Below are 14828 nucleotides of genomic sequence, written 5' to 3' on the forward strand. Positions count from 1 at the left end.
CCTCAGTGACCTAGAACAAGAGTAAAGCTGAGATACCTAGAATGTAGTAGAATAAAATGACCTTGGTTATTTGTTAATAGAAGCATTATACAAAGAGCTAGTGATTTTAAAATAGGGGTGTCAAACTGCCGGCCGATGGGCTGGATGTGTCATGCCGAAACCATGCCCACACCATTGCCAGCAATGGAAAAAAATTGTGCTATGTCATGACACGTCATGTGACATTGCGAGTTTGACATGCCTGCTTTAAAAGAATTCCCCTGTCAACCTAATTTCTGACCTGTTGTGGGTGTTAGGTGAGTTGGGCTGTGAGAGAAAATTACTCTTTTAGACACTGTCCATATGCAAATCCAGTTCCTTCTCACTATATTCATCTCCTTGCTAAAATAAGAGTAACTAAACAGCTGTGACAGATCCCAAATGAATTGCTCTTGATATATTTAAAGCTGTGCGGTTGTGATTCTGTTTTTGTTGGAGTGAATCCAAAGGAAACTTTCCCTTTGCCACATAAACTGTAAGTTTCAGAACAAGCTCAGATTCATTTTTCTCCACTGTGTTCCCTTGCACAATAATACTTGGCTGTGTCTTCAGCTTTCAGTCCGTTCATGTCTAGATAAACCAGGTTCCTGGAACTATCTTTGGAGATTGTGAATCGACCTTTAAAAGAATTGGCATAATATACGGTGCCTTTATTTATCTCTGAGATCCACTCCAGCCCTTTTCCATCTGCCTGGCGGACCCAGTGGATCCAATAACTATCAATATTGAACCCAGAGCATGTGCAAGTGAGTTGAAGAGAAACTCCAGGTCTTTTCAGCCCTCCTCCTGATTCAATTAATGAAACATCTGCAAGAACATCTGAAAAGAAAGACATGAGAAGATATCTGAAGAGCTTGTGGAGAAATCTAAGTGCAACTCACAATATTATGGAACCCAAATAAGCATACCTTTAAAAATGGAGAGGGTCAAGATGACATTCAACCATAGAATCATTGTTATTAAATGGTTTGTAGGAGAAATATATCTTAGGTGAGTTGCTGATTCTCAAGAGTTCTGTAAATCTCTGAGTCTTTGAGAAAGAAGGAGGGTGATGTTTAAAGGTTGGGCTGCCTTTGAATTTGCATGTCCTTCTCTATATAAAAAGAGATCACCTGTCCAGAATAATTTTAAATTGCTTAAACATCCTCAACCAAATATTTAAGTGTAAAACATGGACTGAGACTTGTGCAGAAACTAATCAAAGCTAATCAAATTTGGATGGTGCAAAAGAGTGTTTCTTTTTTGTTTTCCCAAAGACTGAGAATCTCCATAGACATGTTTTCTTTATTTTTTTTTAATTCATTAAATTAGTTTGCCACCCATCCCCCTGCAAGGCATTCATATTTGTGTCCTATGTGTAAGAGATGACAGGCTGAGTCCAAGGGAGGGGTCAAACATCAGAAGTCATGGGTACTTGTACACACGTCCAGAAACAAATTGCTTAAACATCCTCAAGCAAATATTTAAGTGCAAAATATGGGCTGAGTCTTGCATAAAAGCTGATGAAAGCTAACCAAATTCAGATAATGCAAAAGAATGTTTCTTTTCTGTATTTCTCTCCCATGTCCAGAAGAAAGACAAAAAGAAAGAAAGAAAGAAAGAAAGAAAGAAAAAAAGAAAGAAAGAAAGAAAGAAAGAAAGAAAGAAAGAAAGAAAGAAAGATAGATAGATAGATAGATAGATAGATAAATTTTTTTGCAAGTGTATGGAAATAGATCATCATCTATATCAATTGATCAGTCAATCAATCATCATCCACACTAGACTACAGTTTTAGCATTACTTAGAAACTTACAGTTTGCTGTAGTAGTTAATGTGATGACCAGAACAAAGACTGTGAATTGTAGTCCAGTCTTATGCATGAAAAACCAGCTAGGTGACTTTGGACTATTTGAAGTTTATGGTGCCCACCACGTCTATCAAATTGAACTCTGCCTGTTCTTTGCATTTTGGTTCTATGGCCATAAATGTGGAATGTTCTCCATGATTCATTAAGTTATGACTTTTCTTTCCATCAGTATGTCTAGTAGAGGGTTTTGATGTAACAAACAGTATTATGGGACTTAATCTCTGTGACCTAGAACAAGAGTAGATGAGATACTTAGAATAAAAAGACCTCAGTTACTTGTTAATACAAGCATTGTATAGAGAACCAGTTGCCATCACAACTTTGCTTGGGGCTGCCCATAAAATTTTGATAGCATCAGAGGAAATATAATTGCATTATGTTGGGAAGATTATAAGCCCATTATTTCGTACTCTTTGTGTTTCTATAATCATCTGAGGAGTATTTGTGCTGGAGGAAATCACTGTGACCCAGATCACACAGTGCTTCACTGTACAACAAAAAGGAACAGATGGAAGACAGCAGGACACAAATAGAAGCAATGGGGTCTAAAACCCACCTTTCTACTATCTTTTTTTTTACCACAGTCTGGGTAACTGAATAGAAATGAGATTTAAAGTCCAGTTGATCAAAACTTGGGTCATGGATCCAATGGCACTCATATAGTACAAGAAAGTATTGTTTTTCCAGCATCCTCTTCTCTAGTACCCCTCCACATGCATTAATCCAGGATAGATCATATTCTCTCCTATGGGTTTTTTTATGTCTTTTGTAACTCTTTTGCAACTAAACAGATTTGTTTGTTTGTTTGTTTGCTTGTTTATTGTGTGACCATCTCATCCCAATGGGATTGGCCCACCTCACCTGCACTGATAGAGAAGACATGTTACAGGCCCCATCGGCCAGGGTACTCCTACTGGCGAGGTCCAGGAGAAGACACTTCTCTGTTTTTGCTCCTGCTTTTTGGTCAGTTCCAACCATTCTAACTTTCTGCAAGAGCTTAAAAACCTGACAATGCTGGTGAATAGAATAGAATAGAATAGAACAGAATAGAACAGAACAGAACAGAACAGAACAGAACAGAACAGAATAGAATAGAATAGAATAGAATAGAATAGAATAGAATAGAATAGAATAGAATAGAATAGACCAAGTTGGAAGGGATCTTGTAGGTCATCTAGTCCAATCCCCTGCCCAAACAGGAGACCTACACCATTTCTGACAGATGGTTGTTCAGTCTCTTCTTGAAAGCTTCTCCCAGTGAAGAAGCTCCCACAACTTCTGAAGGCAATCTCTTCCATTGCTTGATTGTTCTCACTGTCAGAAAATTTCTCCTTATTTCTAGGTTGAATCTCTCCTTGATCAGTTTCCATCTGTTATTCCTTGTCTGGCCTTTGGGTGCTTTGGAAAATAGGTTGACCCCCTCCTCTCTGTGAGAGCCCCTCAAATATTGGAAGACTGCTATCGTGTCTCCCCAGTCCTTCTCTTCACTAGACTAGCTGTGCCCATTTCCTGTAACCGTTCTTCATATGTTTTAGCTTCCAGGTCCCTGGTCATCTTAGTTGTTCTTCTCTATTTCCATAACTGCTTGTTATTGCCAGGGGCATGGTGAGGGTATTGGTTTTATGCTTTGTATGTTGGGGTTTATTTTTTTGTAATCTGCCCAGAGTCACCACAAGTGAGTTGGTGGACATATAAATTCTCTATAAAACATATTTGGCCACCAGATTTTACCTGGGAAAAATGATTTTGAAGATATAGGTCCTTAGCTATATAGAGATTGATGGGTGATCAATTTGAACTACATCAAGAAACAAACCAACAGGCTTAAGCAGTGGTGCAGCATGATAACACCAGATCTGATCTAAATAGACAGAAGAAGCCAAACCTTTCACTGGCTGAAGTGCCTGGTTAGTCTTCAAGGGCAGCCCCATGTAGAATGAATAACATTGTCCATGGGGTCGCAATGGGTCGGACAAGACTTTGCAACTAACAACAACAAAAAAAAACCCCATGCAGTGACAAGGTAAGCATCATTATCCTCAGTATGCTTCATTCTAGGAATGGCTTTTCAAGAACTATTTCAGTGGTGGCGAACCTATGGCACGGGTGCCAGAGACGGCACTCACAGCCCTCTCTGTGGGCATCTGCGCCGTCGCCCCAGTCTTAGGCCTTCAGCTGGGTTTTATAAAACCTTTTCGCTTTAAGCCTCCCCCGCCGTGTGCAAAAAAAAAAAGTTCACTCAGTCAATTTCAATTTCTCGCGGGGAAAAAAAAGATCTTGCAAAGTTGGAATTGATTGATTGAACTTTTTAGTCCCACCCAGTCTGCCATTACCACTGCAGCCACGCCCACCCAATGGGCCACGCCCACCCAATGGGCCATGCCTACCCAATGGGCCACACCCACCTGGCACTCGATGATGCATAAGTGGGTTTTGGGTTGCAGTTTGGGCACTCAGTCTCTAAAAGGTTCGCCATCACTGAATAATTGGACAATGGAATAATACGGAATAATTGGACAATGTGCCCTGAGCTGTCTGGGGGGGGGGAGTTTTACTCTCTTTTAACTATCTTTTTCCTGCCATATTGCCAGAGCTAGCTTTTCTTTGACTGTACTGGTATGCTATGCCTAACAAAGTTTACATTAGAGATAACCATGTCTCTGGTGTGTTATTTCATTGAGCTTTTCAGCCGGACATATACTGCTAAAGAAGTTTCCTTTCACTTAGAAAACCATGGGTGATTCTCCTTTCATGTTTTCCTAAGGATGATTTCCTATCACTGTTTTACCCAGCACTGTAAATAATCCTCAACAGAAAAGCTCACAAAGATTAATATGTTTTTGCTTGAACCATGGTCAAATGTGCAGCGTAGTCATTAGATCAGGGGTCTCCAACCTTGGCAACATTATAATGTTTGGACTTCATCCCCCAGAATTCCTCAGCATGGCTGACTGAGGAATTCTGGGAGTTGGAGTCCACATGTCATAAAGTTACCAAGGTTGGAGACCCCTGTTTTAGATTGTTCTCATCTGTATGCAACAAAAAACAAAAAACAAACAAAATGGTAAGTCCCCCAAAGGGCTGTTTGATTTTATACACTGCTGTTTGTCATGGCTATGAGGCCAAGGAGGGCACCTGTAGGGCACCACTGCATTTGATTGCTGTCTATCATTTATCACCTTCCAAGGAGCACATGTAGCTTAAGGGATGTTACGGACGTGGGTGACTTTTGTTCCACAGTTATGAGGCCACTGTCATACATCTGTAGACTTTTTGTATATAATTACATGGATTGTATGTATATGTTTATTTCTCTTTTGTCATGTTCTCATCATGCGCTAAATTAATAAATATGATTTCCTGTTTTATCAGAATTCTCCTTACTGAAATATCCAAAGGCTGATAAGTCAATGGTTCTTTCTCTGAGCAGGGAGATGAATGGAATGGAACTAGATTATGTGATTCCATTTCAGGTTCTGTTTTTCTATTATTTTATGGAACTACACATGAGCAGTACTGAGTGGCTATGGATGCAGTTTTCTCCACTGGCTCTTGCACAGTAATACACAGTTGTGTCCTCAGTATTCAGGTTTGTCAGTTGCAGAAATGTGGTGCTGATGGAAGTGTCGACAGTGATGGTGACTAGAGCTTTCAAAGCTTCATCATAGAATGTCTTAAAGTTGTCTGTCCTAATAGTACCCACCCAGTTGAGTCCTTTTCCTGCCTGTTTCTTCCAGCTCAAACTATAGTAATAATAATAATAATAATAATAATAATAATAATAATAATAATAATAATAATAATAATAATAATAATAATAATAATAATAATAATAATAATAATAATAATAATAATAAAGTTGGAAGGGACCTTGGAGGTCATCTAGTCCAACCCCCTGCTCAGGCAGGAAACCCTATACCATTTAGGACAAATGGCTGTCCAATCTATTCTTAAAAACTTCCAGTGTTGGAGCATTCACCGCTTCTGGAGGCAAGCCATTCCATTGGTTGATTGTTCTCACTGTCAGGAAGTTTCTCCTTAGTTCTAGGTTGCTTCTCTCCTTGATTAGTTTCTATCCATTGCTTCTTGTCCTGCCTTCAGGTGCTTTGGAAAATAGCTTGACTCCCTCTTCTTTGTGGCAGCCCCTGAGATATTGGAACACTGCTATCATGTGCCCCCTCATCCTTCTCTTCATTAAACTAGACATACCCAATTCCAGCAAGGGTTCCTTATATGCTTTAGCCTCCAGTCCCCTAATCAACTTTGTTGCTCTTCTCTGTACTCTTTCTAGAGTCTCAGCATCTTTTTTTACATCGTGGTGACCAAAACTGGATGCAGTATTCCAAGTGTGGTCTTACCAAGGCATTGTAAAGTGGTATTAATATTTCACATGATCTTGATTCTATCCCTCTGTTAATGCAGCCAGCACTGTGTTGGCTTTTTGACAGCTGCAGCACACTGCTGGCTCATATTTAAGTGATTGTCCACTAGGACTCCAAGATCCCTCTCACAGTTACTACTATTGAGCAAGGTACCCCCTATACTATACCTGTACATTTGGTTTTTCTTGCCTAAATGTAGAACCTTACTTTTTTCACCATTGAATTTCATTTTGTTAGATAGTGCCCAGTGTTCAAGTCTGTCCAGATCCTCCTGTATCTTAAGCCTGTCTTCTGGAGTGTTGGCTATTCCTGCCAGCNTTCTGGACCAGACTGGATAAATTGTATTTCAGATTGGATCCCTTTGAGGAGGAGGAGGAGGAGGAGGAGGAGGAGGAGGAGGAGGAGAAGGAGGAGAAGGAGGAGAAGGAGAAGGAGAAGAAGGAGAAGAAGAAGAAGAAGAAGAAGAAGAAGAAGAAGAAGAAGAAGAAGAAGAAGAAGAAGAAGAAGAAGAAGAAGAAGAAGAAGAAGAAGAAGAAGAAGAAGAAGAAGAAGAAGAAATTGTTTAAACATTCAAATTCTGACATACTTTATTTCTAATATGTTTTTTTCTCTCTTTTTTGTCACCTAGATTTAATACTATCTAATAATTTAGTTATTTCACTCGTTCTGTATTGAGCAGTTCTCATAGTCAGCAAAGGAAAATATGATGTCCTTCAGCACAACATGGCATCAGAATGGACAAAAGCTGAGTTTGTGATTTAGGAATATACCTAACTGAATATTCTGTTTTATTTGATATATGTATTCTTGGTTTTTTTTTCCTCTTTGTTTTTAGTTCCTTTGAAGGTTTGACTGCCTGGATCATTATAGTTGTACAGAATAAATCCTTCTGTCTATGTTGCCTTATCTCCCAACAAAGCCACCAGTAGAAGATACAACCAGGAAGACATGATTGTAATGAGCTAAGGAAAAGACAGGATGTTGTCAAACTGCCCAGCCAATTTTTTATTTATAAATATCTGGGGGAGGAAAACTAGTCTTTTTATTTGCATATAGATGATTTAGGATAGTACATAAGAAACTAAAACCCTATGCTTTCCTCTTAATGCATTTGCAACATGTACGAGCTCCCAGTCACAGTGAATAAATAGCACACCAAGGATTTAAATATTTTTATCTTGCCTTTCACGTCACTTGCTATATTATTACAGCAAAGCAGCCGGTCTCCTCCTGAGGATTTATGAATGGCTATGAATGTGGTTTTCTCCACTGTGTGCCTTGCACAATAATACACAGCTGTATCATCAGTGTTCAGGTTTGTCAGCTGCATAAATGTGGTGCTGATGGAAGTGTCCACGGTGATGGTGACTCGAGCTTTCAAAGCTTCAGCATAGAATGTATTAAAGTTGTCTGTCCTAATAGTACCCACCCAGTTCAGTCCTTTTCCTGGTGCCTGTTTGATCCAGCTCAAACTATAGTCAGTGAAGGTATATCCAGATGCCTTACAGGTCAGTCGTATTGATTCTCCAGGCCTTTTTATTTCTGGACCAGACTGAAGAAACTGTATTTCAGATTGGATCCCTGTGAAGAAGAAAAGGAGAAGGAGAAAAAGAAAAGGAAGAAGAAGAAAAGGAAGAAGAAGAAGAAGAAGAAGAAGAAGAAGAAGAAGAAGAAGAAGAAGAAGAAGAAGAAGAAGAAGAAGAAGAAGAAGAAGAAGAAGAAGAAGAAGAAGAAGAAGAAGAAGAAGAAGAAGTTGTTTAAACATTCAAATTCTGATATCCTTTATTTTCTAATATATTTTCTCTCTTTTTTGTCATCTAGATTTAATACAATCTAATAATTTAGCTAGTTCTCCAGTTCTCTATTTAGCAGTTATCCTCCCCAGCAAAGGAAACTATGATTTCCTTCAGCACAACATGGCATCAGAATGGACAAAAGCTGAGTTTGTGATTCAGAAATATACCTAACTGAATGTTCTCTGTTTTATTTGATATCTAGATTCTTGTTTTTTCCCCCTTTGGTTTTAGTTCCTTTGAAGGGTTGACTGCCTGGATCATTATAGAAATCCTTCTTTCTATGTTGCCTTACCTCTCAACGAAGCCGCCAGCAGGAGGAGATACAGCCAGGAAGACATTATTGCAGTGCGCTAAGAAACAAACTAATAAAATGTTGTCACTCTGCCAAGTCAATTTTTTATTTATAGATATCTGGGGGAGGAAATCTAGTCTTTTCATTTGCATATGGGTGGTATAGGATAGTACTTAAGAAATATTGTTTTCCTCCTAATACAATTGCAATAGTGTATGACTATGCAGTGAAAGCCAGTAAACAACACACCAAACATCTGGATATTGCCTTCAACTCTACCTGTTTTATTATTGCAATTCATTGCATAGACACCCAGATGTTTAGACTTGACTCGGCATGTTTGTCCAGCTGTCAAGTCCTTCCCAAAGACCTGGGAATAAGCAAATGTTGTTTCATTGTGTTAAAGGTATTGTTGCCGGATATAAGCTGTTCCAAGTAAAGCTGTTGTCATGGTTCCAACAGATAGGGATGAATAAAGCAGAACTCTGAGGCTTGCAAATTCCTCAAAGAACATGTTTATTAGTGACAAAGTATCGGCACAGTCAAGAGTGAAACTAAGTCTGGAGATACAAGTAACAATTTCCCAATACAAAGTTAAAAATCACACCCATAAAACTATGCAAGCAACTACATTCCCCAATATGATTATTTGGCAGGCTTTTTATGCAACACCTAGCCTCTAGTCTTGGGAGTAGCCAAGGACCTTGGTTCCCATAGGACAGAATATTATTATGACTAGATGTTGAGAGTTTGGGAAAAATTCAGAGAAGAGCAACTAAGATTATCAAAGGCCTGGAGACTAAAATATACAAAGAACGGCTGTGGGTCTTGGGCTTGGCTAGTCTAAAGAAAAGAAGAAATATGGGAGACATGATAAACAGTATTCCAGTATTTGAGGGGCTGCCACAAAGAAGAGGGGGTTAAATTATTCTCCGAAGTACCAGAGGGCAGGACATGAAACAATGGTTGGAAACAGATCAAAGAGAGAAGCAACCTGGAATTAAGGAGAAACTTCTTAACAGTGAGTACAATCAACCAGTGGAACAGCTTGCCTTCAGAAATTGTGGATGCTCCATCACTGGAGATTTTTAAGAAGAGACTAGACAATCACCTGTCTGAGATGGTATAGGGTTTCCTGCCTGAGCAGTGTGTTGGACTAGAACAGAGGCCCCCAACCTTTTGGGCACCAGGGACCAGTTGTCGTGGAGAGAGGTTTTTCCACAGACCAGAGAATGTGTGGTTTTGTGTGCTGCCTGCATCCCATGGATGGGGCTTTGCTTGTTTGTGCAGACTGGTTGCTGACATGCTGCGGCCCGGTACTGGTCCACAGACTGGGGGTTGGGGATCCCTGGGATAGAACATCTCCAGGGTCCCTTCCAACTCTGTTATTCTATTCTATTCTATTCTATTCTATTCTATTCTATTCTATTCTATTCTATTCTATTCTATTCTATTCTATTCTATTCTATTCTATGCCAACCTGATAATGAAAGATCCAAAAAGATCCTGGTTGAAAAGAAGCTCTTTCCACCTCAGCAGGAAGGAAAGCTCTAACAGCAGAAAAAGAAAAGATCATAGCTCAAGATAGAGAATGTACATAGGGCTCCCTTTTCAAAAAAACCTGTTAGGTGAGTTGGGCTAAGAGACAAAATTACTCTTTCAGCCACTATTCATATACAAACCCAGTGTCTTCTCACTATAATCATGTCCTTGCTAAAACAATAGAACATAATCATCTGTTACAGATCCAAAATGATATATCTAAAGCTGTGCTGTTGTGATTCTGTTTTCATTGAAGTGAATCCAAATGAAACATTCCCTTTACCACATAAACTGTAAGTTTCAGAACAAGCTCAGATTCATTTTCTCCTCTGTGATTCCTTGTACAGTAATACTTGGCTGTGTCTTCAGCTTTCAGTCCATTCATGTCTAGATAAACCAGGCTCTGGAACTATCTTTTGAGATTGTGAATCGACCTTTAAAAGAATTGGCATACAATGTGGTGCCTGTCTTTATTCGTGAGATCCACTCCAGCCCTTTTCCATCTTTCTGGCGGACCCATTCCATCCAGTAATTATCAATATTGAACCCAGAGCATGTGCAAGTGAGTCGAAGAGAGTCTCCAGGTCTTTTAACTCCTCCACCTGATTCAGTTACTGAAGCATCTGCCAGAACATCTGAGAAGGAAGACACACAAAGATTTTTGATGGATTTGTTGAGAAGTTCAACTCACAATATTTCGGAACCAAAAGAAGAGTTCCTTTAAAATTGAGACAATAAAGATGACATGCATGCAAATAATCGTTTTGAAGATTAAAAAAAAATAGGGTGATTGGTTGGGGTGCCTTTCAGTTTTCAGTTCTTTTGGATGATTATAGTTCTGCAAAAGATATATTTCTTTCTATGTTGCCTTACCCCGCAATGAACCTGCCAGTAGGAGAAAATACAGCCAGGAAACCATGATTCTGATCAGCTAAAAGAAAATAACCATCTACCAACTCAACTTTTTATTTAATGACTTCTGCAAAGGAAATCTAGACTTTCAATTTGCATATGGATGGTATAATAGCTTTGAAAACCGAGAATCAAATTGAGTAGACCGTCAGTATCAATGGCTATATGAATCTTACCAGGTTTCTAAATTCAAAAGTAAGCATATATTTATGTTTAGCAACTTTATTGAAACATACTTTAAGTGTTAGTTCCTAGTTAGATTTATCTACTTTCTTCTAGGAGCTTATGATGGCATGAACACAGTTCTTCGTCCAGTTTTAATTCGACATAATGGCATTTCTGTATGGTAGATTAGGTTGAGAGATATTGTTTACTACAAAGTGGGGATGGACTTGTATCTTGAAGAAGAAGAAGAAGAAGGAAGGAGAGAGATTGTTTCCATCCTTACTTTAATAGCCACCACTGGCAACACAAACAAGCATTTTATCAAATTTAGTTTCCACTTCTCAGTCACTCTTGGTGATTAGAGTTGAACAGCTGTTCTTTCTTATTTCGGTTTTGGATCAATGGATTTATAAAATAGTGTAGGAATTGGAAAGAGTATTGTGTCCATTTCTAACACCATCTTGAACATTCTGAATACAAGGAATGGTATATTGCATGAAATATATATTAAAAAGTCCCATTAATTTTAAATGACAAGTTTAAATCACTTTATAGCTCAACTGGTGAAGAAAACAATTTATCTCAGTGATTATATTGTGACAACAGCAGATTCTAGCTGGTCTAATAAGTGAGCACTCTGGGAACTCTTTAGATCTGGTGGCATCTAGTTAACATCCAGTAATATTGAGTATTTCAGTTGGTGTTTATGCCCATTGCTGTTTAGAACAACCTAGGCTAGGTAAAATAGATCAGAGTGACATTTGAAAACACAACAGTTTGTGTGCTGTTCAATTTCACTGTGGGCGCTACAGTAATAGAGACCGCTGTCTCCAACTTTCAGCTGCCTTATCTCTAAAGAAGCAATATCCCGTGAATTATCCCTAGAGATGGCAAATCGATCTCTCAAAGACTGACGTACGCTTGATCTACTGCCATCCAGGTTGCTTTCTCCTATCCATTTAATTCCTTCGTCGCCGATCTTGTATGTCCACTGAATCCAGTTTTGAAGAAAAGAGGAGACACCTTTGCAGGTTAAAGTTAAAGTTTCTCCAGGAAGTTTAATTTCTGAGGTGGGCTGGGTCAGAATTTTCTGGAGCTCCACAGCTGCAAATCAGAAAGTGGGGACAAGATTACAAAGTCAGATTAGCATCGCCCCAATTCCTTTAGTAAATTCCATTTTACAGCCATTTTATTCAATTGTATGTAGCTGCTCTCATGCCAAGTGGAGCAGAATGACTGCAAAATTATACAAGATGAAGGCATCACTTTGTCCACATCTGAATCCAGATGTTCCAAATTTCAGAAACTACTGCTTGCCCATAAGACATTAAAGCTTCAAAAGTAATGTCCAGCATCCTAGTTTATTAACAATTCATAACTTTGGAACCACCATATAATAGAATGATACATTGGCAAAGTAATACATTCATAGGATTGTTGATATGAGAGACGACAGAAGAGAAACTACTAATTGTTGGATCCAAACTATGAAATGGAAAGAGTGAGGAAAGAAAATAATTTTTGACATGCCAACATCATTCAAAATGTCAACAATATATTAAACCTATTAATAAATTATTAACTATGGTAGACTCATTCAAAAGCCTCTGGAAAGGGTGCAGAAAAAAGCAACAAAAAGATGATTAGGAGGTTGGAGGCTAAAATATATGAAGAACATTTGCATGAATAGGGTATGTCTAGTCTAGAGAAAAGAAGGACTAGAGGTAGACTGATAGCAGTCTTCCAATATTTGAGAAGTTGCCACAAAGAAGAGGAGGTCAACCTATCTTCCAAAGGACCAGAAGGCAAGAAAAGAAACAATGGATGGAAACTAATCAAGGAGAAAAGCAACCTAAAACTAAGGAAAAATTTCCTAACAGTGAGAACAATCAACCAATGGAATGGCTTGCCTTCAGAAGTTGGGGATGCCCCATCACTGGAGGCTTTTAAGAAGAGACTGGACAGCCACTTGTCTGGAATGGTATAGGGCCTCCTACTTGAGCAGGGGTTGGGCTAGAAGACCTCCCAGGTCCCTTCCAACTTGTTATTCTATTAAAATAGTCGATCATATCCCCATCATTACAGATGATGGACTGTAGATAGGCATTATTAGTTAATTGAAGAAATATAAGATAAGATTTTCCTTAGTCCAGTGGGGACATATGGAAAAATATAACCCTTTCCTCCTTTTCTGGAAAATATATTTCACTTACCAAAGAAGCTGTTCACCAGTATAAAAACTGTTATTAAAATGTTCATGATATTGTATCTATGAGCCAAAAAATAATTCACAATGTTCTTGGAACAGAGAACATTCCAAAAAGTGCTCAAGAAAAGATACACAAGTCTCATATAAGATTGATGAAAGTAAGAAGGATTTGCATAGGGTGGCCTATAATAGGGCACAGTTTACCTGACTCATGTTCAGCTGTTGAAACCTCAAATTCCACTGAGCATTAAAGAATAGTCACTGCTTAAATGTGCAGACTGGCAAATAAGTCAATGCTGATTTATTTCAATTTTAATTATCTTTTTAGTCTCAAATTCTGCTTACCCCATTCCCACAGGAGTTTGATTTTCATTTTTTTCTGAAAAAGAGGTCTTTTTGCAAATGTTAAAGAGGGAGGGAGGGAAGGAGAGAGAAAGAGAGAGAGAGATTAAGACAGAGATTATTGGTGTTTTCCAAAAGAATGCATTTTTTACATGCAATTAATCTTATGCAGTGATTATTGAGCATTATTTCCATGCCTGGAATAATAATAATAATAATAATAATAATAATAATAATAATAATAATAATAATAATAATAATAATAATAATAATAATAATAATAATAATAATAATAATAATAATAATAATAATAATAATAATAAAGTTGGAAGGGACCTTGGAGGTCATCTAGTCCAATGCCCTGCTCAGGCAGGAAACCCTATACCATTTCAGACAAATGGCTGTCCAGTCTCTTCTTATAAACTTCCAGTGATGGAGCATTCACCGCTTCTAGAGGCAGGTTGTTCCACTGGTTAATTGTTCTAACTGTCAGAAAGTTTCTCCTTAGTTCTAGGTTGCTTCTCTTCTTGATTGGTTTCCATCCGTTGCATCTTGTCCTGCCTTCAGGCGCCTTGGAGAATAGCTTGACATATGTATTTTTTTCTCATTGGGTTTATTTTAAACTAGAAATAAGGAGAAATCTTCTGACAGTGAGATCATTCAACCAATGAAACAGTTTGTTGTGGGTGCTTCATCACTGAAGGTTTTGGACAGCCATCTGTCAGAAATGGTATAGGGTCTCCTGTTTAAGTAGGGGGTTAGATTAGATGACCTATAAGGTCCCTTTCAACTCTGTTATTCTATTCTTTTTTTTTTCAATATAAAATTTTATTATTTTCATCATAAGAAAAACATCACAAATATTTCACAATGCTATATGGAAAAAAAACCCCACCCCCCGCCCACCCACCCCGGACTTCCCAAACCTAATCCCAGGGTAATATTCAGATATAAGCAAACAAATATTAAAATCTCTAACTCCACAAAGTATATTATTCTACATGAGTAGGTAAAATATATTAAAAAAAAAGAAAAACAAGTTTACTAAAAGCCTAAATTATATTCCACCACTCTATGCTTCTTTTGAATATAGACGATCCATCTTCTCCATATTAATAAAAATTGTTCATTTGAGTAATTCTTCAAATAAGCCGAAATCTTTGCCATTTCAGCAAGGTACGAAACTTTCAATCTCCAGTCCTCCATTGTAGGTAAAATTTTACTCTTCCAATTTTGAGCTATCAACAAACGGGCAGCAGTTAAACAATACAACATCAAGTTTGTTTCTTTTACATCCAAA

General features: G+C 38.2%; 1 protein-coding gene and 1 gene segment (V, D, J or C); one reads left to right on the forward strand and one right to left on the reverse strand.

The window, feature by feature from the left end:
• Nucleotides 1-7372: 7372 nt before the first annotated feature.
• On the reverse strand, nucleotides 7373-8416 carry LOC107291783. The segment is given in 2 exon segments: nucleotides 7373-7851; nucleotides 8359-8416. Coding segments are annotated over 2 exon segments (525 nt in total).
• A 2726-nt stretch (nucleotides 8417-11142) lies between these two features.
• Nucleotides 11143-14828, forward strand: part of LOC107291785 (olfactory receptor 6X1-like) — a 10090-nt gene continuing 6404 nt past the window's right edge. The window contains exon 1 of the mRNA XM_015820820.1: nucleotides 11143-11158. Within this exon, the coding sequence (XP_015676306.1) occupies nucleotides 11143-11158 (16 nt within the window). The remainder of the gene's footprint in view (nucleotides 11159-14828) is intronic.

Source organism: Protobothrops mucrosquamatus, unplaced genomic scaffold (assembly GCF_001527695.2).
Source record: "Protobothrops mucrosquamatus isolate PMUCROS unplaced genomic scaffold, P.Mucros_1.0 scaffold1188, whole genome shotgun sequence".
NCBI classification, from domain to species: domain Eukaryota; kingdom Metazoa; phylum Chordata; class Lepidosauria; order Squamata; family Viperidae; genus Protobothrops; species Protobothrops mucrosquamatus.